We start from the raw sequence: 24845 nt of genomic DNA, 5'->3' as shown, positions 1-24845 counted from the left end.
CCTCTGTTGTCCTTTTCTAGAAGTTTTCGTTTGTCCTTTTCTTTTTCTTTCGCTTTGAGGGCATCTTTGAGGGTAATTTCCTGTCGTATTAGCTGTGTTTCCTGTTCCGACAGCTGTGTTGTAGCTTTATCCAGTTCTTCAGCCAGGCAGTTGGCTTCTTGTTCCAGTCGCCCCCGGTGCCCTTGTACGTTCTCTGTCATGATGAGAGCCTCCCTGAAGGTTGAGACTTGTTGCAGTAGCTGTTCTTTAGCTGTTTCCAGTTCTTCAGCCAGTTGGCTGGTTTCTTGTTCCAGTTGTTCCCTTTGGTACTGTTCACCTTCTTTCGCTTCGAGGGCATCTTTGAGGGTGCTATCTTGTTGCGTTTGCTGAGTCTTAGCGTCTTCTAGTTCTTCGGCTAAACTGCTGGCTTCCTGTTCTATTTGTTCTCGTCGATCTTGTTCTGTTTCTCTTGCTTTGAGGGCCTCTTTGAGGATTATTTCCTGTTGTATCAGTTGTGTTTCCTGTTCCGTTAACTGTGTGTTAGCACTCTCCAGTTCTCCAGCCAGGTCGCTTGCTTTTTGTTCCAATTGTTCTCGGCGCTGTCGTTCACTTTCTGTCGCTTTGAGAGCATCTTCTTGATCTCGAAGAGCTTGTGCCCATTGTGTTTTGACATCCGCAATTGATAACCTGAGTTGGGCAGCATAGTTGAGACCGAGGCTGGATAAGCATTTGATGGTTTGGGACTTGCTCAATGTTTGACCCACATTTTCTGCGACCACTTCCAGGGTTTTCCTGGCGATCTCCTCAAACGGTAGACCGGTCAGAGTTTCCACATATTTGGGGTTTTCTTTCTCTGATAGGTAGGCCCCTGCACTATACTAACCCTAAATGCACATAAAACCTATTTCAACCCTATAACCTATACTAACCTAAGTGGAGTACAGTACAATAGTGCAAAATTGCAGATCCGTGACTATGTCAATGACCATACAGGAGCCTGGTGGCGAGGTACAGTAGTGCAATGTTACTGATAGTGCAACCAGTACCTGAAAGTGACAGTGTATAAGTGACTAGTGTGCAGTAAATCAATGTCCATATCAGTGTCCGTTCAGAAGCCTGATGGCCCTAGGGTAAAAACTGAGATCCCTCGTTTTAGCATTTAATCATTTATTTGGGACGTCAAGTGCTTCTAGTGCAGCGGGTAGAATACTAGCCAGTTCCAGAACTGTGTTTGGGGTTATGCAGTGGCTATTGGAAATATTCTGAGTGCCTCCAAGGCTCTGGTAGAGGTCCATTTCGAAGTTAATGAGGCAATGGTCTGATAATATAGGATTGTGGAGGTGGACAATTATGTCACTAATCTTGATTCCCTGCGTGAGAACTAAATCCAATGTATGCGAGTGAAGATGGGTAGGTTTGGAAACCACCTGAGTGAGACCTGTGAAATACATTAGAGCAGTAAAGGCCTTACTTAAAGAACCTTTTGGGTCATCCACATGAATGTTAAAATCACCCATAATTAAGATATTATCAGTATATGTCACAAGATCAGCACTAAAATCTGCAAATTCCTCTCGGAAGAGGGAATGCGGGCCAGGGGGGCGATATAGAGTAACTATGCAAAATGAGGGAGAGGGGACAGGAGTAGTAGCATTATTCCTTCTTAAAAAAGTTGGTGGTTTCATGCAAATTATTTCAAATGATTTAAAGGTGTTTACAGATTTTAGGCTGAGGTTGAAGCTAGCCTCATATATCAGCAACACCACCACCTTTCTTTGATACACGAGGGATGTGTGAGTACGCAAAATCCGGAGGCGATGCTTCATTCAGGGGGGAATATTCGTCAGCTTTTAACCAGGTTTAGGTGAGTCCAATCAAGTCCAGGCTGCATTCTGACATCAGATCATTAATCAAAACAGCCTTTGTAGATGGAGATCTGATGTTTAGGAGCCCAACATTCCAGTATGGGTTTTCGGCAGCTTTAGACGTAGATTATTCTTCTGAAACGGTGTGACTGTTATCAGGCAACTTATTAGGAAGAGCAACGGGGGAGCAAGGCTGAATACATATTAAATTCGTATAATTCCTAATAATTGAAGGCCGAAATTTGGAAAAATGGCGGGGGACCGACATAATACACTACAAGCTCGGCTATCGGGCCCCCAACAGCTCACAACATACCCATCAACAAACCTATCAGACTCTCTAAGAGACCGTGGCCCGGCTTGTTCTAGTGAGTGTCAGGCCTGCTCTAAAACAGCTTCAATATTCCTAGACAATAGAAAAGCACCTCTCCAGCTCGGATGAAGCCTGTCACTTTTCAACCACTTTTCGAGCAAAATGACACGTTGGACAATGTGAGTGGGTGTGAGACATTATAGTTAATTTACGTTAATAGTTTATGCCAGCCAAGATAATCCGTCAAGAGCGCTGAGTTCAACAGGAACAGTAGCGTCGGGCTCCAAGGAAGAAAGCCGCGCCGAAACCTATAAGTAAGACTGTAAATGTGTAGGTTAAATTGGGAAGGACAAAATAAATGAATAAATATATATTATATAACAATTCACAAGAAGCCATGTATTACATCCATAAATAGCCATGAACACTTGTTGCATCATGCTAACTTTGCAGACTGAAGAAACAGTTGGTACACATAAAACTGGTAACATAACTCGGGTATGCTTTGGAATATTGACGATATCATGGTGTCAAAATGGTCGTTATACCCTTACCTTTCGAAGGACACCGCATTTGACCAAATCAGAGCTTTCATTACCTGTCCATGGCCTTCAACAGCCAACCAGTACCTCATCAAAATTGTTGGGCTCTCACACTCCACCTCCTCTTTCTTTGTGTGAAGTTCAGGCCAATCTAAACCAATTGGCATTGATTTATCCGAAGTAAATACTGATAAATCTGATTATGATTCTGGGGCAGAAGAAATGTTTCTGGAAGGAGGACACATTACTCTCGACAAGTAAGTATTGTTTTATATTGTAAAACTGATTTTACTGTATATTCTGTATAAATAAGCTTTAGTTTGAATTACGAAAACAAAAATTTGCTGTGTTTTTGGATAATTTTTTTTATCTTTTGCGAAGTTCTGTTTCACTGAATCAGATACAGCATACAGTATTTACAGTAGCCTAAATATGCATACATATTTGCACACCAGAAAAACTGTGTTTGTGTGTGTGTATATATATATATATATGTATATATATTAATTATAGGACATTATCTGATGAAGAATACAACCAGGATACTGCTGCTCAACTCGCAGGACAGCAGCTCATCAAGTGATGACCCCCCAACTCCCCAGATATTCTGCCTGCCAACAGGCCAATATGTTGACATTCCAGACATAACACCACCTCAGCCCACGTTCAGACCCACCAACCCACCTCGACCCCAGCTCATCCAGACAGCTACCTACACAGCCCTGCAACTTTTCCAACTTTGTTGGACCAACTCAGTTTTGCAAACATTCCTTCTAAACACCAATGACTTTGGCTCGAATCACCACTCAATACCCACTCACCCCTGGATTGATTTGACATTGCAGGACATGTTTACCTTCATGTCCATGGTCATCTACATGGGTCTCGTAGTAAAATGCTCTACATTTACTGATTACTGGCGAAGGGGCAAACTGTACAGCTTCCCGTTCCCAAAACAGTTAATGACCATAAAGAAGTTCCTCAGAATCTCCCGATCCCTTCACCTCAGTAGCATGGCGGACTGTTCACATGAACAGAGAAGAGGCACAGCAGCCTTCAACAGTCTTTGCAAGATAACCCCAGTTTACCAGGAGATTAGAGAAGCCTGCAAAATAAACTATCACCCAGGCCAGGATAGGTCATATTTACTGAAATCAAAAGCTATTTCAATCAAAAACATCTTAACAGGGCAAGTTACATGTTAACATATGACCCATTCTTTGATCACCAATACTTGCATCCATTGAACTCTGTTTTTGGATAGTTTCTGCTTGAATTTCTTTGCAGGATGTCAGAATAGCCTTTCAAAGCTGCTGTTTTGATGCACTACTCCATCCATTTGGACCATCCATGGTTGCACGGCCCTTATCAGTAAACAAGGCTGTTTAAAAATGAGTCTTCATCAATTTCTGGGCCCACTGCAACCGTTTTTGCTTGTGAGCATTGGTTAGGGGTGGCCGAATAGTAGGTTATGCACAACTCCAAGCCTCTGGAGGATCCTACACATTGAGGTTTGCGGGACTCCAGAGGCACCAGCAGCTTTAAATACCTGTATGCTGCGTCGTAATGGCATTTTTGCAACTGCTCTCTTAATCCCATGAATTTGTCTAGCAGAAACCTTCCTCCTTATGCCTTTATCTGTGGCCTGAATCAACCACAAATATCTTCACAGTACAATGATTATGCTGAAGTTTTTTTGTGAAATATCTAATGTTTTCATACCTTGTCCAAGGAATTGCAGTATTTGACAGTTTTCGGCAGCAGAGAGATCCTTATTCTTTCCCATATTGCTTGAAACCTGTGGCCTGCTTAATAATGTGGAACGTTCATCTTAAGTAGTTTTCCTTTGATTGGGCTCACCTGGCAAACAAATTATCACAGGTGTCTGAAATTCATTTCAGTGATCCAAAGAGACCTGAGACACAATTCCATCCATGAGTATAATAAAAATAAAACACTAAAATCTATTTGCATAATAATTTGAACGTGGTGTATAAAGTCCTCCAAAAGAACCAGAGATGGTACAAGACCTATCATTTCCTGGACATTGGGATTGTGAACGCCTTCCTCCTCCACAAAGACATTGCAAAAGGAAAAGAACAGGTACCTCTGACCCAGAAGGCCTTCAGAGAGACCCTTGCTGTTGAACTGGCAGAGTTGGGGTCTCACCTCTCACCCGGTCCCTCATCTTCTTCTCAACCCACAGCTAGTCACAGGCTAGTGCATATCAATGGAAACAGTACCGCTGGTCGGCTGAAGTGCAGGCACTGTGGTGCAAAGACAGCGGTGAAGTGCTCCTCCTGTGATGTGCAGGGCTCCAGACTGCGACCAAATGGTCGAATTTTGCGACCAGTTTTTGAGACAGTGCAAGCATTTTTTACAAGCACTTGCGCATGTGCGACCTACAAATTTTGAATTCATTGGGTGTGCACAATGTCAGCACACGTTAGCAACAACGCATAGATACGACGTTCTAGTAAGACAGCGATATCAGCTTTCCTTCTGCATTAGTACCGTAGCTCAAAGTCTAGGAAATTTGAGGCTATTTTTCGCTAGGTACCTATAAACCTAGCTAAAAGTCTTGGAAAGTTTAGGATATTTTTCGCTAGGTTCCTACAAACATGTCTTAATCTGCCAGACAAGTGGGTGCCCCTTCATTCTTTTGGTGAGCAGTTTCACGAGCCCTTCTTACCCGGCGTCATGGAGCCTAGCAGCTAAATACTTATTTAGCACTAGCGTTGCTACTGTATCCCTGCATGTGTTTGAGCTGTTGCGCTGTTATACTCGGCAAGTATCGTGTTGTGGTGTCGGAGGACTGATCGAAAAGTGCATCATACATTTAAGTCATTTAGCTAAGACTTGCATGTACAGTACATAATGTCACATTAAATAATGTATCAAACTCAAGCTTATATGGTGCGTTGCAGGGGCGATTCTAGGATCAGACCTTTAGGGGTGCTCAGCCCCCAATGAGAATGTGACATGAATACAGTGCCTTGCAAAAGTGCTAAACGTAAACCCCTTGCTAATATAAATTCCTAATTTCACTGGATAACAATGAATACATTTATGTATTATTATGCAAAATATTGAATGAAAAAACTAAGTATGTCCCTTTCTTCATGAACTACCAGCATCAAATGATAATAAACAATATATTTGAGAAAATATATATATATTTTTTAATTATCTTCAGACCAAGCCTCACAAGTTTTGATTTTCAAAACCGTTTATCAGGGACAGCCAGTCAAATTCATCAGCAGAGCCACCAAACAGGAAGTTGGGTTATATCTCGGCCTCTTTGAGATATTAACACCAAACTTGGTTCTTGGTCTCGAAACTCTCTTCTGAGGATTTCCAAACAATTTGGTGTCATATGACCCCTGGGAGGGGCTGCAGGAAGCAAAAATGTGTTTGCCTTCATAAGGTGATTCCTTTGTCTCGTGATATCTTGGGAGAACCCACATGTTAAGTTACCAGCCGAATTGATGTGTCCAAATTGATGCGGCCACCATTCTCAGCAAATTTGGATGGATTCACACCAAACTTGCTATATGTACTCTAAACATTGTTCTGAGGATGTGTAAAATGTCTTTAGGGCATTTGACCTGCTTGGCCCCCTCATTTTTGCTCACAGCTATATTTTCCCCTTCATTTCTTTCAACTTAGAGAATGTAATGGACATAATGCGAGTGTGTCACACTTAGATAGTTAATACCCCAGTATGTCAGCCCTCGGGGACCCCCAAAAGGGCAGTGACCTGCCTGTTAAAAAGCTTTCACAACACCTCCAAAAAATAAATATTTTTGCACCTTCACTGCACGTTCTTGGATCCTGAGCCATACACCTGCCAAATTTTAACTTCAGATAGTACCCAATTTGTGAGATAATCAAGACACATTTTTCAGTCAGGGGCTACTGTGCTCCTAGTAAAAAACGTTAGTCTGGAGCCCTGGATGTGGCTTTGTGCTTTGTCTACAAATGTGACTGCTACAATGACTGGTATGTTGCCAGAAACATTTTGTGAAATTGTTTGTAAAAAAACGTGTGTAACAAGTCACTATGTAAATAGTTTGGTGTGTTTTCCTTAAATAAACAGCTTTTCCACAAAAGCACTTGCTTTTTTTGTACACCATTCTGTTAATATTTTATAGTTTAATGAACTCGTACAGAATATACAATGTCTGACACAATACGGTTGCTTCAAAAAGTACCTTTCAAATGGTTAACTTTTTTTTTTAAGCATGAATTCATTCATGTTTAAAATATAAATTTTTACAGTCACTAAACACAACATGCCTGAATGACAAAATTTAAGTCTTTGTTGATTTACTGAAAATGTAATGGAGACATTTTTACTTGCATGAATTCCCCTGATTACTGATCTTCATGTTTCATTTTTAATCAAACACTTCTTCCATGCCGCGACTTGAGAAAGAGGCACTGAGGTTATTCATACCTACAGCATACCTCACTTAAAGGGAATTGAAAGCTTCTGGTTTAAATGCTTTACACAACCTTGAGGAAGATTTTAGGAATAAAAGGAATACAAATATCAGCCAGTATGACAGCTTTTGTGTTTTACGTAATCAGTGTTTTACGTAATCAGTTGGTTAGTACTTTAGTATTTTAGCATATTGGAAATTTTGCATAGCGTACAGGGTGCAGTTGAGAAATTAGGTATTTAATCACTTAATCTGAACTAATGATGCACCAAAATTAAAATTCACGTCCAAAACTGAAAATTCAAGATGCACTTGACCCTCTCCCCCCACAAAAAATATAAATGTATATATTTTGTATTATTAAGCTTTTTCGCACCGTTCCGCACCCCCTCTTTAAATTTCTGCTGAACCATCACACAGATTGCCAATTAGAAACGTTGAGCTATTTCCACACCACTGACATGATTGCCTTTTGCATGGTTGCGCCCAGTGATGATGGCTAGACGAAACCAGAGTGAAATCAGAGCACTTGGGGGCAGGCATACATTTTCTGAAAATATGTTCTGCCTTTTTTGTGTTTCGGCCAAATAAATTTTTTGGTGGACAAAATTTCTGTGCATATTTAAACATCACTTCTTTATTGTACAGGGGAGTCAGATGGCTGAGTGGTTAGGGAATTGGGCTATTAATCAGTAGGTTGCCAGTTAGATTCCCAGCCGTGCCAAATTACGTTGTGGGTTTGGGCAAGGCACTTTACCCTACTTGCCTCGGGGGAATGTCCCTGTACTTATTGTAAGTTGCTCTGGATAAGAGCGTCTGCTAAATGACTAAATGTAAATGTACACGTTATGGGTGCGTATAACTATAGAATATTTATAATATTGCAAAAAAAGGGACTTCTATGAGAGGGAGAAGTTGTGACTGACAGGCAGAGCCCTCACTAACCCTCCATCTCTCTTGTGGCTCAAGGTCTTGCCCTAGCCTTCCATGATGGCAGTATCCAAATCCTCCATCGCCTCTCCCTGCACACCATGGGTGTGTTCTATGGCTCCTCCTCAGGAACCTCTCAGCGATCAGGGGATGAGCCAGCCATCAAACGGCAGCGTGCAGCTGGCCCGATCATCCACTTCACTGCCCTGCATTTCTCTTGGACCTCACTCGCATTGGCTGGAGTGGACAACCATGGCAAGGTTAGTCAAGAGCTCTTATTTGCTTCACTATTTCTTATGACAAACATGTTTAAAAATAAATCATTCACCCCAACAAAGGGGCACCCCAAAGAGTGGCACGATGAAATGGTTGAATTTGATTGATAACCTCAGGCCTTGCAATCAGATTTCATTTTCACTCTGTAGTTCTTATAGTAGCGGGAACCACCCTTTTCCTTCTTACCATGTGTCAGTGATGACGAGATATTATTCGTGAGGGAACATTCCAAGGAGACCACACCATTCCTGTACAAAAAGGCCTCTGATACGGCATGATCCTGTTCATTACATCAGAAGTCTTCTTCTTCCTGGGCTTTTTCTGAGCATTCTACCATGCTAGCCTCGCCCCAACCCCTGAGCTTGGCAGCTGCTGGCCCCCAACAGGTATCACTACCCTAGACCCCTTTGAAGTCCCCCTTCTAAACACCGCGGTTCTTCTAGCATCCGGGGTCACTGTAATATGAGCACACCACAGCATCATAGAGGCAGAACGTAAACAAGCTATCCACTCCCTTATTTCAACCAGCCTTCTAGGCTTCTATTTCACCTTCCTCCAAGGCTTAGAGTACTACGAAGCCCCCTTCACAATTGCAGACAGCGTTTACGGCTTTACTTTCTTTGTGGCTACGGGCTTCCACGACCTTCACGTCACCATTGGCTCAACCTTCCTTGCCGTCTGCCTCCTCCGCCAAATCCAATACCACTTCACATCAGAAAACCACTTCGTCTTTGAAGCCACTGCCTGATATTGACACTTTGTAGACGTCGTCTGACTTTTCCTCTACGTATCCATCTACTGATGAGGCTCATAGTCTTTCTAGTATTAAACCAGTATAGACCAATTATCACCCTACGTCACACAACTAAAAATTAGCCTGGCTAACAGAGTTCGCTTTCTCAGGCAATTGACGAATGAAACAGGCTCGGTTAAAGAAATCCGAGATGCTGGCTATCTTCATCAGGTTTGTATCTACATTAGGCAGTCCTCCCTGACGTTTCTGGTGTAGAAGGGAGTGAAATACAACATTGTGCACACTGGCAGTGAGCGAGTCTGGCTGAGGCTAACGTCAAAACAGTGTAACGGGGACGCAGTCTCACTCAGATGCCCAGTTTAAACAAATCAGAAAAATAATCGTACCAGCTGGCTAAAAGCAGAATTCCCATATCTCTTGAAAGCTGCCCTGTGTCAGAAATATTAATCTATCAAGCATTGCACAGTCAGTCGGTGAACAAGTTTAAAAAACTTTATTACTTGCGGCCGGCCCACAAGGAGACAAAATCAAAACACGCCATTGTGCTACAAAGTTTGTCCGCTAGCATGTTGTGCTAGCTAGCTATTTAAGCAGAACCGCTCTTTACAGTCATTGGTTAAGACTAAGGCATGCAAATGTTCCATTGCTCTTCTTCATTGGCTCCTTGCATAGACCTGACGCAGGCGTGTGTGCGTGCGTGTTTGAGTGTGTGTGCCTTTTGACCCCTGTAAGCTTGACCACATGATTCACCCAACACAGATAAGGCCAGACATCTTTTATGGCCTCTCCAGTAAGAGAGAGTGGTCAGCCCAGGTCACCTTGTTTACATATGCCTCGTGTTCCCCAAAGTTCAGATTTGGGGGTAGGCCTCTCTACACACAAGGAATGCTGAACACAAAATCATTCTTATACAGGATAAATGTGTTACATCTTCAATTTTTCCAACACCCTGTTTGACTTTTTAGATGTAGAATTGACTGTAAAACTGTAGAATTATGAACTTTGTGACATGACGTCAAGACATGGTTGCCGCTCGACTATGCGGTCTGTACCGGGCGACATTCTCACTCAAATTTCAAGACTTTTGTGACCCAAATCAAAATTCTAATGCGATAGATCAATGGGTAATAGCTTTCTCTCTTAAAGGTCGACCTTTTTGGTCTTTTTAAATCGAACTATTTGTATTATCCGTGTGGTCCTTTTGCTATTTAAAAAGCTATCCTTTACCGGTTTTCTGCAACCACTCGGTCTTGAAGATCCAGGGACAGAAAATGAATCAGATTTCTTCAGTGATTTGTATTACTCTGCAATAACAGTTTTCCTTTTCTTGCATATAACGAAAGTTTAAGTGTTGGAAGACGTCCCTCAATATAATATACAACAATTTTTAAAGGGGCCATTGACTGATTTTTATAGGGTATGTTCCTGAAGGTCTCCGAATAGGGTATGTAACATTGCTGTTCTATGCACCCCAATACAACCCTGGAAATTGAGAGGTTTTCTCCCTTTTATGGTATGGAAGTCAGGAAAATGAAATAAAGTTAGCCCCATTGCCAATAAACTAAATCATCACACATTCTACCTATGCTAGATACAGGAGATGTTTGCATTACTAATAACTGCTAGCGATAAAATCATACTTACAGCTTGCAGTTGTGATGAGCATACGGTCGGAACAGCACCTCTTTTTAGCAACAGCTTCTTAGCAAATCCTGCTTTAAATTGTCCAAGGTTTTCAAAACTGTATTTGGTGAAATGGTTTGAGCAAATGAATAATTGAGTGTCGAACTTCACAGGGATCTTCTCAGATACAAACATCAGCCATGCCCGTCGACTGTTTGGTTCCTTGGGAAGACTATGAAAAGTGGCAGCATTCCCTGTACAGCCTGTAACACTGCATTTATGACCGTGGTCCATTTTCAATATAATTGAAAAACTTCCAAACGTTCTTTTTTGTAATTCCCGTGGAAGTACACAGAGCAGCATGCAGCTAAACTAGTTTCTGAGATCTACGCAAACCCTGAGATTGGAGCGTGACAAAGGTACAGACCAGAGCCAAAAAAGGTGGAGCCACTTGGCTTTTTGGAAACCGACCGTTTTACAGCGACAGTTTCAAATTGCGAGATTTGCATAGGAAAGAGGTGCCAATGGACTTTGAGGTTCACTTAATGTCCATTTTACCCACCAAACTGTCATTATTCAACTATGACAAGGTAAACTTGGTTTTGCAGTCAAAGACCCCTTTAAAAACACATATGATCACTAAATACTCATAACTTGTTCCTTGTTTAGAATAAGAATCAGCTTTATTTGCCAAGTAAGTTTGCACAAACAAGGAATTTACTATTTACTGAGTTCAGTTAATCTTCCAGTCGAGTTGAGGGCACGTGATGATGGGGGGGATTTGATCAGCATCACAGTGCAGCAGGGGCGTTGTTAGACATAAAACTCTACTGGGGCACAGGCCCCTATCTCATTCTTTTTCTTCCAAGCTTGCTGCGCCCAATGCACTATTCGGCTATAGAAACTCTGCTTGCTTAACTGACTATACAACAGTTCAGGCACGCAAGTTTTATATCAGCTTTGGCAGGGACATCAATAGTTAATGCGAGCGCACACTTTTTTTGCATTCGTTTGAGCACAAATACAGTTTTTATGAGCTTCATGTCATATTGTTTTTATGTTTTAGTCAAAATAAGATGAGCGGTAGGCCTATCATTTAGAAACTTTCTTTAAAAAAAATGTGGTCGGGAAGTTGGGTCTTGAGGGTCTCTTGAGGGTATTGGGAACAACTACATAAAACCAGGATCGGGACGGACCAACGAAATTGCCAGGGCGGGCTTTATACGATGATGGACAGATGATCAACAGTAACGTAATCAACAACGTCACGAAAGAGCCCTTGGGTTGAATTCGTTTTCAACAAACAACATATTACCTTGCTCTGATTGGTTGTAGGTCTATCCAATTGAGCGAAGAGGCATGCCCCGTAGTCACAGCCCAACGGAGAGTTTTCAGACTCATATTCTGACTAGAATTATGAGTATGACAACGTCAGGCTACCACCTGGGGCCTCATGTATAAAGGATTGCGCAGCTTTCATACCAGAAGATGGCGTACGGCCAAAACTTGAAAAGTACCTATGTACATAAATATTCACATGTATAAAACCGGTCGTACGCCAGGTCCTGCGCGTATAAAAAACAATCAAAATGAGAGTGACCGCATGTGAACGAGCCACTGACCCCGACTTGCATCCTTCGATAAATGAATATGCAGATGGTCTATAAATGTGCTCCTGAGGTCATTTCTTTGTCTGAATTACCATACTTCTTCAAATAATAAAATCCCCCCCACCGGGACGCAGTCCGGACGCATAAAGCACCCCCTTAACCAGCACGTACACCACCACCCCCCCCACCCCCCCCCCCCATACGTAATTATGTACCCGCATGACCGCTTTTGTTCCATATGACGCAGAATATATAGTTTTGTCGGAAGATATAAATATAGTTAACACTGACAGGTTGAATAACACAGAGTGGTGTGCTTGTAGCTAGCTACTTGTCGTAACTACACGACAATCCCAACAAACAGAATCTATCTGATCAAAGAGGCAGGAAGTCAGATGGCTGAGCGGTGAGGGAGTCGGGCTTGACGTTGTGTCCTTGGGCAAGGCACTTCATCCTACTTGCCTCGGGGGAATGTCCCTGTACTTACTGTAAGTCGCTCTGGATAAATGCTAAATGGCTAAATGTAAATGTAATGTAATGGCAGATCTGCATGACCTGGGTGTTGGTGGTCGACCAAAATAATTGTTCATCATTGAGCACAGGCTCTTTCCCATGCTGTGTGAGGAGAATACCTCTATATTTTATGTTAGCTTATCATAGGTGTAACCTATGAATCATAGTATAATCTGAGTAGGCTACTTATATGTCATGCTATGCCAGGTTGCCTTGAGTCTGTCCTAAGAATATCAGTGCTCGGTCTGACCCTGTGTTATTCTGTGCATCTGACAATAAAATACTTGAACTTGAAAGTTTGGAGCGCCCTATACATAGCTGGTAAGTTTCAGTTACTAGTAGCCCCTTCAAGTTGTGTGAAACATGCTCACTGGTCGAGTTGATAACTTGTTCGCTGCTAGATTAAGCAAACTACAGTGTAGGAAACGTTACGTAACGGAGCTAGCTTTGGCTACAATCGGATGTGAATTTAGGAGCTAGCTAGCGTAGCTATGTCAAAAACTCCAGTGTGTGTATGTAACATTAGCGTATTTAAAAGGTTTATGAATATAATCCACTTATGTAAATTGATCCCTGCAAACTCTGAATCCGGGGCAACTGGTGGGCTTTGACGCTGTATAGATACAAGCCATTTTCGTGAAACCGGTTTCCGCTTGGGTAGGACATGATAGTGAATGCCTTGTGTCTTGTAAAATGTGTTTGTACAACCAGCCAATAAGATCCTACTTTGCACCTTTTTTAGCTGGTTTGTTTAAAGCCATTTCTACCTCTTATCTCCCTGACAATCTATCATTGTCAATTTTAATGACTGCTAGCAGGCGGCAGTCACAGTACCTAACCATTCTCGTGACGTCACAGACATGACGATTCAAAGATGGCCGCGCCCAGTAGTTAAGTCGTAAAGTTTAAAACGTTTTTATTAACAAATGGAACATTTTGCTCTTTTAGTTGTCAGATAAAGTTTTGTCATCTTATTTTAATAATTAAATGAGCCGTACTTAATAACGTACATAAATCAGTTCAGTTCCACTTTAAACGCTGCGGTGTTTATTCTGAGAAATACGGTGACTATGAGATCGAGGTTCTGACAACAGAGGTGGAGGCGAGAAAATGTGTCATGTTTGGCGGCCTGTCATCAGGTATTAGCGACAAAAGGAAGTTGGCAGAGTGGAAAAGTGTCACTATTTGCTCCCTTTCTTGTTTTTACGCTGTAGCACTTTGAGATTTAGCTAAATGTTAAGTGCATTACAAATACAACTATAAAGGTACATTTCCTGAAGAAAAATGTGTGTGTTTGCTGCGAACAGTTGAAAAAATGAATAGTGAAGGTTTTTAAAAGTTTGTAAAAGAGGTATGTGCTTTAAAAACAAAATGGTGAAAGTGTTAAAAGTATGTCTGTCATTGTTATGCATTGCAATAATTTCTTACTGTTAAAAAAGGAGAAAAAAAGTTATGAAAACAGTATTTTATTGACTTTCATGCATGTTTAAGCGTTAAAAGTATTAAAGAATGAAAGACTGAGAAACAGAAAAGTTTGAAGTTAGAAAAATTGACCAATTTTAGTGATTAAGATGTAAATTGCATAACAGCTATCGATATCATAGCAGACAGAAGTATGTCAGCAGTATGAAGGTGAAAAAAATTGTTGCTTTGAAACAAAAATGGTGAGACAAAGTGTTAAAGGCATATCTGTTATGCATTGCAATCTCTTCTAACGGTTGAAAAAGGAGAAAAAAGGAGTGATGAAAAAAAATCTTGAAAGAAAATTATATTTTTATTTTATTTAATTTCATAAATGTTAAAGCGTTATGTTATGCTCTTAAGACAGTCACCCCCATTACCCTGTGCAACCCCAGTCAACACTGGAGTTCTGCCGCAATTGGGAAATGAACATCAGCTCCCTCACCAAGAAAGCACAACAGAGGATATAGGACATTTCAGCCTGACGTCAAAATAACAAATATCTTACTTCCGGGTGGATAACGTTGATCTTGGCTAGCGATAGTTAACCTTAACAAGCCATTGAAGCCAACAGGATTTTCCATGTCATTTAACCACGAACACGTTTTATGATTATTATGATTATAACACGTTTCATTATTATGCTTGTGAACTGAAGAACGAGACGTTCCCGATGTCGTTGCTGTTGATATTGTTAGCGTATAACGGTATTTTGTAACGGTGTATCAAATTTGTATACAATGACTGAGATCGCTAGCAACTGCTGTAGCTACAATATCCAACTTAATGATTAAAGATTTTCTGGACTGCGTGAGCTTTCTAGCTATCTGTGTGGACACAATCATTTTCCTTCGGGGGTTAATTAAGTACCTATCTATCTTATTGACTATGGAAACTTTATCATTTTAATTATGAGCAGTTTTGAGGATTTGTGAATCGATGAGCAAGCAGAGTTGACAGTAGAAAGGTAAATGTTGGATAAAGCAAACATTAAGATTTCTTATCAGTTAAATACTGAGTGTTTCATACAGTAGGTATATGTCTGTATATAGCATATATATATTGTTTTCATATAGTTCAAGTTCAAGTCTTTTATTGTCCGATGCACATTAAGACAACGCAAGCACCTGGCATTAGGCTTAACATAAGTACACAGAACATAAATTACATCTATACTAAGCTTAAGTAAACCTCCTAAATATGCATATCTATAAATAATACAATACAAATTACTGTAAATACTGTGTGTACTGTACTTACTGTAAATACTGTGTTTACTGTGTAAAACCATGTCTGCCATAACCTGATCTCCTGAATTGATGTAAGTCAGACTGATCAGTGCACTAATCTCCTTGTCTGATATTCTTCCTCCCCACATCTTGGAAACAAACGATATTGAGCCATTGGGCTTGATACCTATTAAGCCTTGAGTGTGTTATGATGTTTGTAGTTTGACCTGAGGTCTAGGCCCTAGGCCTGAAATTGAATGGGCTGTAAATGAAAAACTCCAGCCAGATCACGCCACTGTGTGTGGTTTGTTTATTTACATCAACTGGACTAGTAACTCTCACGCTAGCAAGCTTGCACGATATGCTATCCAACGTTATGCTACCCAACAGCAACCCAACAAAAAGGTTTTATAAATGATCTGTAAGGAAATGTCTTCCTTAAATCTGGTCATGAGTGGTTGGTTGCCAGCCTGTCCATTGGTACCGTTAGATGCAGCGAGACCGCCCGGTAAACGTAGACTTGGCTACTAGCTGGATCTGTGCTAACGTTATCCACAGGTTCCGTTGGGTTGGTTGCGATTCAACAGTGGCAAAACGGAAAAAGCCTTATCCTTTACATGCCTGTGTACATTTGACATTACAACCCCAAACACAACAAGATTTCGGCATGACGTTAATCTTCTCGATCTAATCTTTTAAATGAACTACTATGAACTACTATGCTATGCTACCATACTAACTGCCGTTGACAGGATGACAGTTATCCACCCGGAAGTGTCTTGGCAAACTTTGTTTACAAACATTCTGATGAGGTCTATACTTCCTACGGCAGCTGAAGAAATTCAACCTGCCAAAGACAAGAATGGTGCACTTCTACTTCCACGTCTGTTTGAAGTTTCTTGGCGAATAAAACCCATTCTGATTCTGAAAAGTATTAATAATTGAAAGATGTACAAACAGTAATACAGATTGAACAGCAGAACAGTGTTTCTTGCTCTTTAATATGGTGAAATAGTGAAGAGCGTTGGCCAATCGCATTGGTTCCTTGTTTCTTGTAACGTAGCAACAGTTGGTCATTGTCAGCAAACCTAAAATCTTGGTTTCAGGTGGTGGAGGAGAAACTAATCAGTCACCCAGTCCTGTTCAGACACTGAATTTAAAGATGACATCAAAATAATAATCCGTGGTGCAGGGTTACCGATGTTCTTGTTGTCCCTGGTGAGTTTTTTATACTTTTAAATTCAATCTTGTCACATTACGTGACTTTGCTGTGCAGCTGCAAAAGCTAGCCTACTCTAACTCAGAATGCTGCTGCAAAAAAAGTGGAACTATTGTGGGCGGTAAATAAGATCATGCTACATCTAACCAGTGGATCATTTCTTGCAAGTGTGTCAAAGTGGTATTTTTATAGACTGTATTACAGTAATACCGTAGGCGTGAATAATGCATGCATCGTCATCGTCGTCCATCTGGCATTGGACTTTAGCCGAAGAAGCTAGAGAGAGGATGCATGGGAGATTTCCTACAGTAAGCTAGATACTGCTTCAAATTGAAAACGGAGACGATCTTTTGATTAAAGATAAGTTCCCTAACCTATGTTTTCATCATCGCCGATAAAAAGTAAATACTGTTACAAAGCATTTGTTTGTAGGTAACGAACAATACACGTAGCTAGTTTCGCCGTTCTATGGCAGCTATGATGACAGTCGAAGCTAGCCTTGTAAGCACTGGTCACTAGAATGGCCATAACTTTAAAACAAAAGATCATATTTCAAATCTGTCTGCTGTTCTACAATGCCCACACAATTATGTCTACATTTATCAACTCTAACATGGCCTGTATCTTGTATTGAAAGTGCTAGAAAATTAGCTTGTCCAATGTATGGTGGACTGAGAAAACATGTTTGTCAAATTGGAGCAAGCAGATGTCGTGGGCAGTGCCGGCTCCTGAAAAAATTCTCAGGGGGGGCAATTTTTCTGATGATTTAGGTGACCTACACACATTTAAAAAAAGATATGTCCAGCAATAACATGAAGACAGGGGCAGCATATAAGTCAAATATCAGCTGAAAATACAGCATCTTGGTATTTGTTCAGACTGCAGGATCAACAAGAGCTTTTGTTTAAAGGTGACATGACATGAAAACTTCATTTTATGAGGTTATTTAACATTAATATGAGTTCCCCTAGCCTGCCTTTGGTCCCCCAGTGGCTAGAATTTTCGATAAGTGTAAACCAAGCCCTTCGTGTTCTTCTCCGCCTTTGACAAAATGAAGGCTCAATTGCGCTGTTTGAAAATCTCCCCCTAGTGACGTAGATAGGGGGAAGGTTACCTCCCCTCTCTCTGCTTTGCCCGACCAGATCATCTGGCCCGCCCATGAGAAACTGAGCTACCACCGTGCAAGGGCAAGTGCGATATCGGTTTTTCCTGGAGAGACATCATGGGGAGCAAACAAACGAAGCACAAAAGTTGCTCAATGCTTGGATGTACAAATGCAAGCACAAATCTTTATTTAATTCCTTCATCCGAGCCTCTGCACAACCAATATCTCAATTTTATTTTCGCTGGAAATGCTCCGACACAACTTCCCAAAGTTTTGCTTGTCTGCGCCAAACATTTCAGCCACTACTGTTTCCTCAACTTGAGCCAACACAAAGCTGGCCTTGCTGAAATTAAATTCTGGATCATTACTAAATCTCCTTGGTCAAGCTACAAACCTTGGACAAGTAAGTTAACTAACTCTATATCATTTTGTTGCTTTACTGTATATGGTTACCTAGCTTGCTACCCTTAGAATGTGGCTTTAACATTAGCTCTGCAGCTAACAGCTGAGTTACTGTTGCTAACGTAAAGATAAATGGCATCAAGTGTGTGTGTGTGAATACAAACGCTGTAACGCAGGTGTTGTACACTTCTTTGTTATTTGGATAACCGTTCTGCTGTTGGTGTTACGGCTCGCGATATCCGCCTTTCTCCACATTGAAATGACTGAGTGTGCACCTCTGCAAACCAGGGTGATCAGATGAGAATGGCTAAATTCGAGGTATCTTACAGCAACGCGGGCAACGAGCCATTGCGATACATCCTGTAAACATTACCGCATGTTGCCGCCCCTCTCCTCCTCATTAGCATTTAAAGCTACAGACACAGAAACAGCGCGTTCTGAGGAAAGAATATTGTGGGACTACTTGTAGTGGCTATAATTCTGCACCATGGCTGAATTTCGGGAAAGAGACTTCAGATACGGTATTAGGGGACAACTAATGCCTATATAAAAGCATCCAAAAACAGCATGTCTTGTCACCTTTAAGTGTAAAAGAGAAATCCACACTTACACAATAAATAGTAACAGCATGGCAATAACAAGTAGACAAATTGTTGAGAAGTGGATCTTTAGAACTACATTTTGTGGAATGTAGAATATGACCAAAGTGCTACTTAATAAAAGCAAAGTAACGTTGTCCCAAATAGGGGAGTGAACAAGTGAGGCTTGACCTAGTGTGGTCTGGGCATCTTGGCTTTACACATTGAAGACCAAACCAGAATGATGAGGTGCTGCTAAGTTTAACTAAATAATTCTGATATACACATTACTTGCTTCAAAAAGGCCTCATTGTTGAATTGGAAATATGTGCACTTGAGCATAATTCACAACAAGCAAGCAGGAGCTTTTGATAGAGGCTACTTAAAACATTGATGCAAGTTATTGGTAATAAGACATTTTTATAGACTCCCATATTCTGCTCTCTTGTATAGATTTGTGAAAATGAACAGTCATAAACATTTTGCCTGAAAACAGAATTTGAAAATAATTTATAGAAAAGGTAAACACAGCTATCTGTATGGCTTTTTAAAAATGAACAACCACATTTTGGCCATTTGTATAGATTTGTAAATATGAACAACCATATTCTGGCCAATTGTATAGATTTGTAAAAATGAACATGAATGTTCAGTCTCCTGGGCCTCCCTGCTTAGGTCGTTGCCCCCGCGACCCGATCCCCGGACAAGCGGAAGATGACGAGACGAGAGACGAGAGACGAGATGTTCAGTCTCTCCAAAAGCACACTGGCGATTGAGACTGAGGTTGATTCCGAGATGGGAAGGAACTCAAAAAAGCGCTCCTGCACTTTGTGGTTGCTATCTATGTACCTCAGCACAAGCACCAGCTGTGTCTGTGTAGAAACATCAGTGGTCTCGTCAGCTTGGATAGCTACGAAGTTCGCCGACTTCACCTCCTCCACAATATGTTCCCTCATGACCGCTAGCATACACTCCAGTAGCTCGTTTTGAATGGTCTTTGATGTGCCCTTGAAAACTTAAGCATTTTTAAGATGGTCATCAAACACCTCATCCAACTGTGCCACAAAGTTGACAAGTCCAAGAAAAATACCAGGGTTGGTGGAGCCCTCAGTTTCATCTTTGCCTCGCAAAGCTAACTCAAACACTCCGCAAAACTTCACACACTGGATTAGCCGGCTGAGGATGTGGCGGTTCTTGCTAACCTCATCGTTGTGGCGGCGGACAGCTAGCCTGTATCCCTCATCCAGTTGAGTGGCAATGTTCACTCTCCCCAAAGCAGACAATCTCAAACAGCTATCCATGTGGGTCTTTGACAGCTCATGTTTCTTAATCTTTTCTGAAAGATGGTGCATGTCCGTTACACCAGTCGCTGTCCAAGCGGTGCTGTCTGCCGTGCCGCCTTCAGGGTGAAAGAGTAAGCAGGGGTAGCAGAAGACTGCATTAGCTACATCGCAGCCTGCTAGCCAGGTTTTTTGTTCATACCTATTTTTGGAAAATCCTCGGGTGGAAGACTTTCCCCCTTTAGGACAAATCTGTTGAAGGATTAAATTTGGTCTGGGAGGTCCTAATTGTTTCGTTGCCAATTTATCTTGATTTGTTCGCCGACAAAAAGGAACTTCTTTCAAAGAGACAATCGAGTTGCACTGAACGCTAGCCATCTTGACAGTTAGTAAGTGATTGACGCTGCTACCCGCTCTTTTCTTTGTTACGTTCATGGTTATGTTACGTATGACGAAAGCGCGTAAGTGCAAGCCGTCCCGGAACCCATAGAGATTGTATTGAAAGCTCTGATATTTGAAAAAAAAGATTTTACATGAGAGTCTATGAGAGACTTCTGGGGCGATTTTCAACCTGACTGAAATCGCCCCAAAAGGGGCGGGGCCATTTGAAGCACGACTTTAGCCTGATTGGACATTTAGTGGCAGATCAGACTACTAGATTAGAACACTAATAACGACTGTTGCCGTGATATAATAGATTAGAAAAAAATCCCTTCCTTTTCCCGTTTGGCAGTGCGTCGCCCATATCGCCCTAATGAACACACCGCCCCTGGTCGTGGGAGAATTCCTACTGTATTAGATTTACTGCTTCAAATTGAAAACGGAGAAGATATTTAGAGTAAACACGAGTTTCTTAACATCTGTGTTCAATATTGTCAAAAGTAAAACCATTTGTTACGAAGCATTTATTCGTATTATGGCCATTGTGGCCATTATGGCCATTTGGCTGTTTGTGACGGTCAGCTATAACCTTGAGCCTCGATTTTTTTCAGATTTCTGTGAAACTTGCTTAAAGAAAAATTATCTAGCTAGATTATATACACTTTAAGCTCAATGTACATACCTTGTTTGGCCAATTTGGTCGATTGTGGAAAAAAGCTGAACCGTTTTTAGTTATGGAGAGCCATCGCGCTAGCTTGGAGTTGCGTTATCCCACTAATCACTTCAGTTGTCATCACTTTTAAACAAAATAGTCTATCTTAAATCTGTCTTCTGTTCTGAATTCATGACAAAATTACGCACATTTCATACACTCTAACCCAGGGGTGTCAAACTCCGGTCCTCGAGGGCCGCTGTCCTGCATGTTTGAGATGTTTCCCTTATCCAGCTCACCTGATTCTAATGAATGGTCGTTATAACAACCCATTTAATTGAATCAGGCGTGTTGGTGACGTTTTCTAAAAAGGTATTGACGACGGAGAAGATTTGTCAGAATGGCTCCGTGAAATCGTCTTGATAAAGTATGATTTGCCTAACATAATCATATAAATATTTACATCATTAGGAAGCCCTACATCTTGTCTTCAAGATGCTGTAAACAGTTCAGGTATATTATTTGAAAAAGTCTGCATATTCAGGCAAGAAAGTGTTAAACAGTGTAAAAAATGGACTCGGTGAGAAACAGTTCTGTCAGTGCATGTCAGTTTTTGCTTGCAGCAAACACACTAATTATTATTATTATAGGGCCATACATGCTGTGGGTTCAGAGAACCGGACCATGGCAGAAATTAAGAAGAAATGGTCCGATGTAAAACTTTAAATGAAGAAACGAGTGGTGGCTCATCGTAACAGCATGGCAGCTATAGGGTTAGCGTGATATGCATTTCCTGAGTGATTTTGTCGTTCGTTTGACACCCTCAAGTTTAACAGAAGTTATTAAGTGGTGGCGGATTAAACAGAAGGCTTAGCATTTCCCGTTTGGCTTTATTTTAGTAATGTTTGGTGTGTTTCTGCACTTGGTTAGAATTCGCCATGTTACCGAGCCAGACGGACGGTCCGCACATTCTCATGTAAAGTAAATCTTTATACATCAAAGTGTGCGTGAAAACCAGTGTACGCAAGCTTTTTGTGCGTACGTAATGTTTATACATGAGGCCCCTTGACTTCTGTGTGCGTGTTGCAGTAGGTATTTGGCAAGCTCAAAAGAGCGCGTTGACATGGAATTCTGCATTCATATAGGTTTGTGTTTTAGGTCTAACTGCTTTGATTTTACAAGCGTTGATTGGGACACTTTATTTTTTCTGGGATTATCGATCTAAATGAATGCACTGACTAATAAAGTAAATTGTTAAAACTCAAACTTTAGATTTTACTGGGGCACAGCAGATCTATACTGGGTTACGTACCCCAGTAAAAAGGGTCTAAAGACGCCCCTGCGGTGCAGCCAGTTTTCCCTACTTCTAGCATAAGAAGGGGGTCAGATGGCCCGGGAGTGTTCAGTATGGGACGTTGTTACTAACACCAAATGATCGCTAAATGGCACTTCTTGCACAAAGCCAAGGCAATTTCAGAAACTGAACTGGCCTTCATCAAGCTGTGTTTGTGTACAAAGTGCGATATCCCATCCCCCCTCCAAATCACCAAGTAGTGAAAGGGCAGGTTTGGTCTTGAGTCAAGTACCTTTAAATAAAATGTTTCACGTTTCAAGTAATTTTGTTAACTTTCAAGCATGCTTTCTGCGTATTCTGCTCTTCTTTTTGTCATGCTGTTGTTCCCTTTAGCCTACATCCACGAACTACATACAATGAATAGGCTAATCTCGGGCATTGCATTGCGCACAGGATGAGTTTTTCTTTGTTTGACCTGGTAAACCATGAATTCATCTTTCAGGCAGTTTGGAAGGTACATATCCCATCTCCCTACTAATGATCAATCGCTTCTACAGGTTATGGTGTGACCTTAACTAGTTTTGTTGACCTTAGCCGTCACCACAATTGTCTGTTTTTTGTAAGACAAACAAAGTAAACAAGGACATTTACATACATTTACATTTAGTCATTCAGCAGACAGTCTTATCCAGAGCGACTTACAGTAAGTACAGGGACATTCCCCCGAGGCAAGTAGGGTGAAGTGCCTTGCCCAAGGACACAACGTCATTTGGCTTGGCCGGGAATCGAACTGGCGACCTTCAGATTACTAGCCTGATTCCGTAACCGCTCAGCCACCTGACTCCCTAGTGACACCAATGGAAGGACACTAATACCTTACAAACGAAACTAGCTAACTAGCTGCACGTAGAACCCAACATTGTCAACGCCTGCACAGAGATTTCATTCAATACTAGCAGAGCGTAAAATTGGTGTTTATGCCCCGTAAGGCTCAACTAACTTTATCAGTGTTTCCCCTATGTTGATTTTACCATTGCGGTCCTCCACGGTTAAATTTCTGCCGCCACAGTATCAGAATTAGAGCTGTACAAAATTTTAAGCTGTCTATCAGCCGTGATTGTTAGAGCGCATGTCGGAGAATAGCACAGACACGCTTCACAGCGCAGTTGAGATTGCGCGTGTGCATCCTTGAGAACTGAAAGTCGTATAACTTATGTTGTCAGTTCATTTAAGCCTGTTATTGTATAAGTCTAAGTTAACTGGTGATTTTCGTTGTTTGTATTCTTCCCCTGCTAGCGAAATTGCATGTTTGCTGATTCGATAGCGATTGCTGCCCTTGCTCACGTTTGTATTTTAGGTGCATTATTATGCTTAAGTAGCCTAGTTTTAATGAATAAATAGTGGGTATATTGTTATTTGCTACAAAATGCTTAGCCTATCAAGATCAAATAAAGCAAACAATGTACATGCTTCCGAGTGGCCTACCTTAATCTGTAGGCTAGGCCATTACAATAGGCATTTACAATAAATTGTTACGTCAATTATACATTGGCAGCATTTATGCCGTTTAGAACATACTGTAAGGTGTTTAAGTATGCAAATTGTATTTCTTTAGGGGGGTAGACCTGACCTGCCCCCACTGCAAAAAAAAAATCCTAGGGGAAACACTGTTTATTATTCACTTGTCGTTTCCCATTATACGTGCTTAACTTCTGTATATTAGGCTTTGAATCCCCAAGAGCCACAGTCACTCATGTTTTGCAAAAAGTGTGGAAACCTGGGAAGAGTGTTAGATTGTTAACAATCTGTCTTAATCCAGTTGTATGTGCTAGTGGTTAACTTGTTTGATTATGCTGTTCTGTCTTGTTTTCAGATGTGATCATTTATTATTTGTCATTATCAATGGAATCTTGTGAGGATTTGTTAGCCAAGAGTTAGCATGAAATCTGAGCTCTGGTCTAACTCACTTAAACATTAAGTGTTGAAAGATATAAAAATCGCAATGCTAGCTCGACATTAGTGAACGCAGGGCTTGAAATTAACTTTTTTATTCGGTGGCACTGGTGCTCCCAACTAACAAGCAAACATTTTGGAGCACCCACCGAATATTAAGGAGCACCACAACAAAAAAATGTATGTTATGGACTTATTTCGCGTGGTAGTTAGCTAATCCCTGTTTCATGACAATGGAGCGCAGGGGGGAGTAATTGACGCCAAATAAAACCTAAAGCATTAACATTAGAACCACAGAGAGGGGTCATTTTGGCCCAGTGAAGAGAGAAATGTTTTTATCTTCGCCCTAGATATGTTTTATCACATTTTTGCTCGTCCTCCTAGATTTTAGATGGAGCACTAGTGCCACCAAGTAAAAAAAGTACATTCCAAGCCCTGATA

The 24845-nt window shown here is 41.2% G+C and overlaps 1 protein-coding gene across 3 annotated transcripts in view; it reads left to right on the top strand.

The window, feature by feature from the left end:
• Positions 1-24845, top strand: part of med16 (mediator complex subunit 16) — an 85934-nt gene that overhangs the window by 29561 nt on the left and 31528 nt on the right. For all 3 annotated transcript variants that reach the window (XM_084692671.1, XM_084692670.1, XM_084692669.1), the window contains exon 9: positions 8114-8334. In XM_084692671.1, the coding sequence (XP_084548797.1) occupies positions 8114-8334 (221 nt within the window). The remainder of the gene's footprint in view (positions 1-8113; positions 8335-24845) is intronic.

The sequence above is a fragment of the Hypomesus nipponensis genome, chromosome 26 (assembly GCF_054491055.1).
Source record: "Hypomesus nipponensis isolate SF chromosome 26, ASM5449105v1, whole genome shotgun sequence".
In the NCBI taxonomy this organism is placed as follows: Eukaryota; Metazoa; Chordata; class Actinopteri; order Osmeriformes; family Osmeridae; genus Hypomesus; species Hypomesus nipponensis.
The sequence above is the reverse complement of the archived record's forward strand: the minus strand, read 5'-3'. Positions and strand labels throughout refer to the sequence as shown.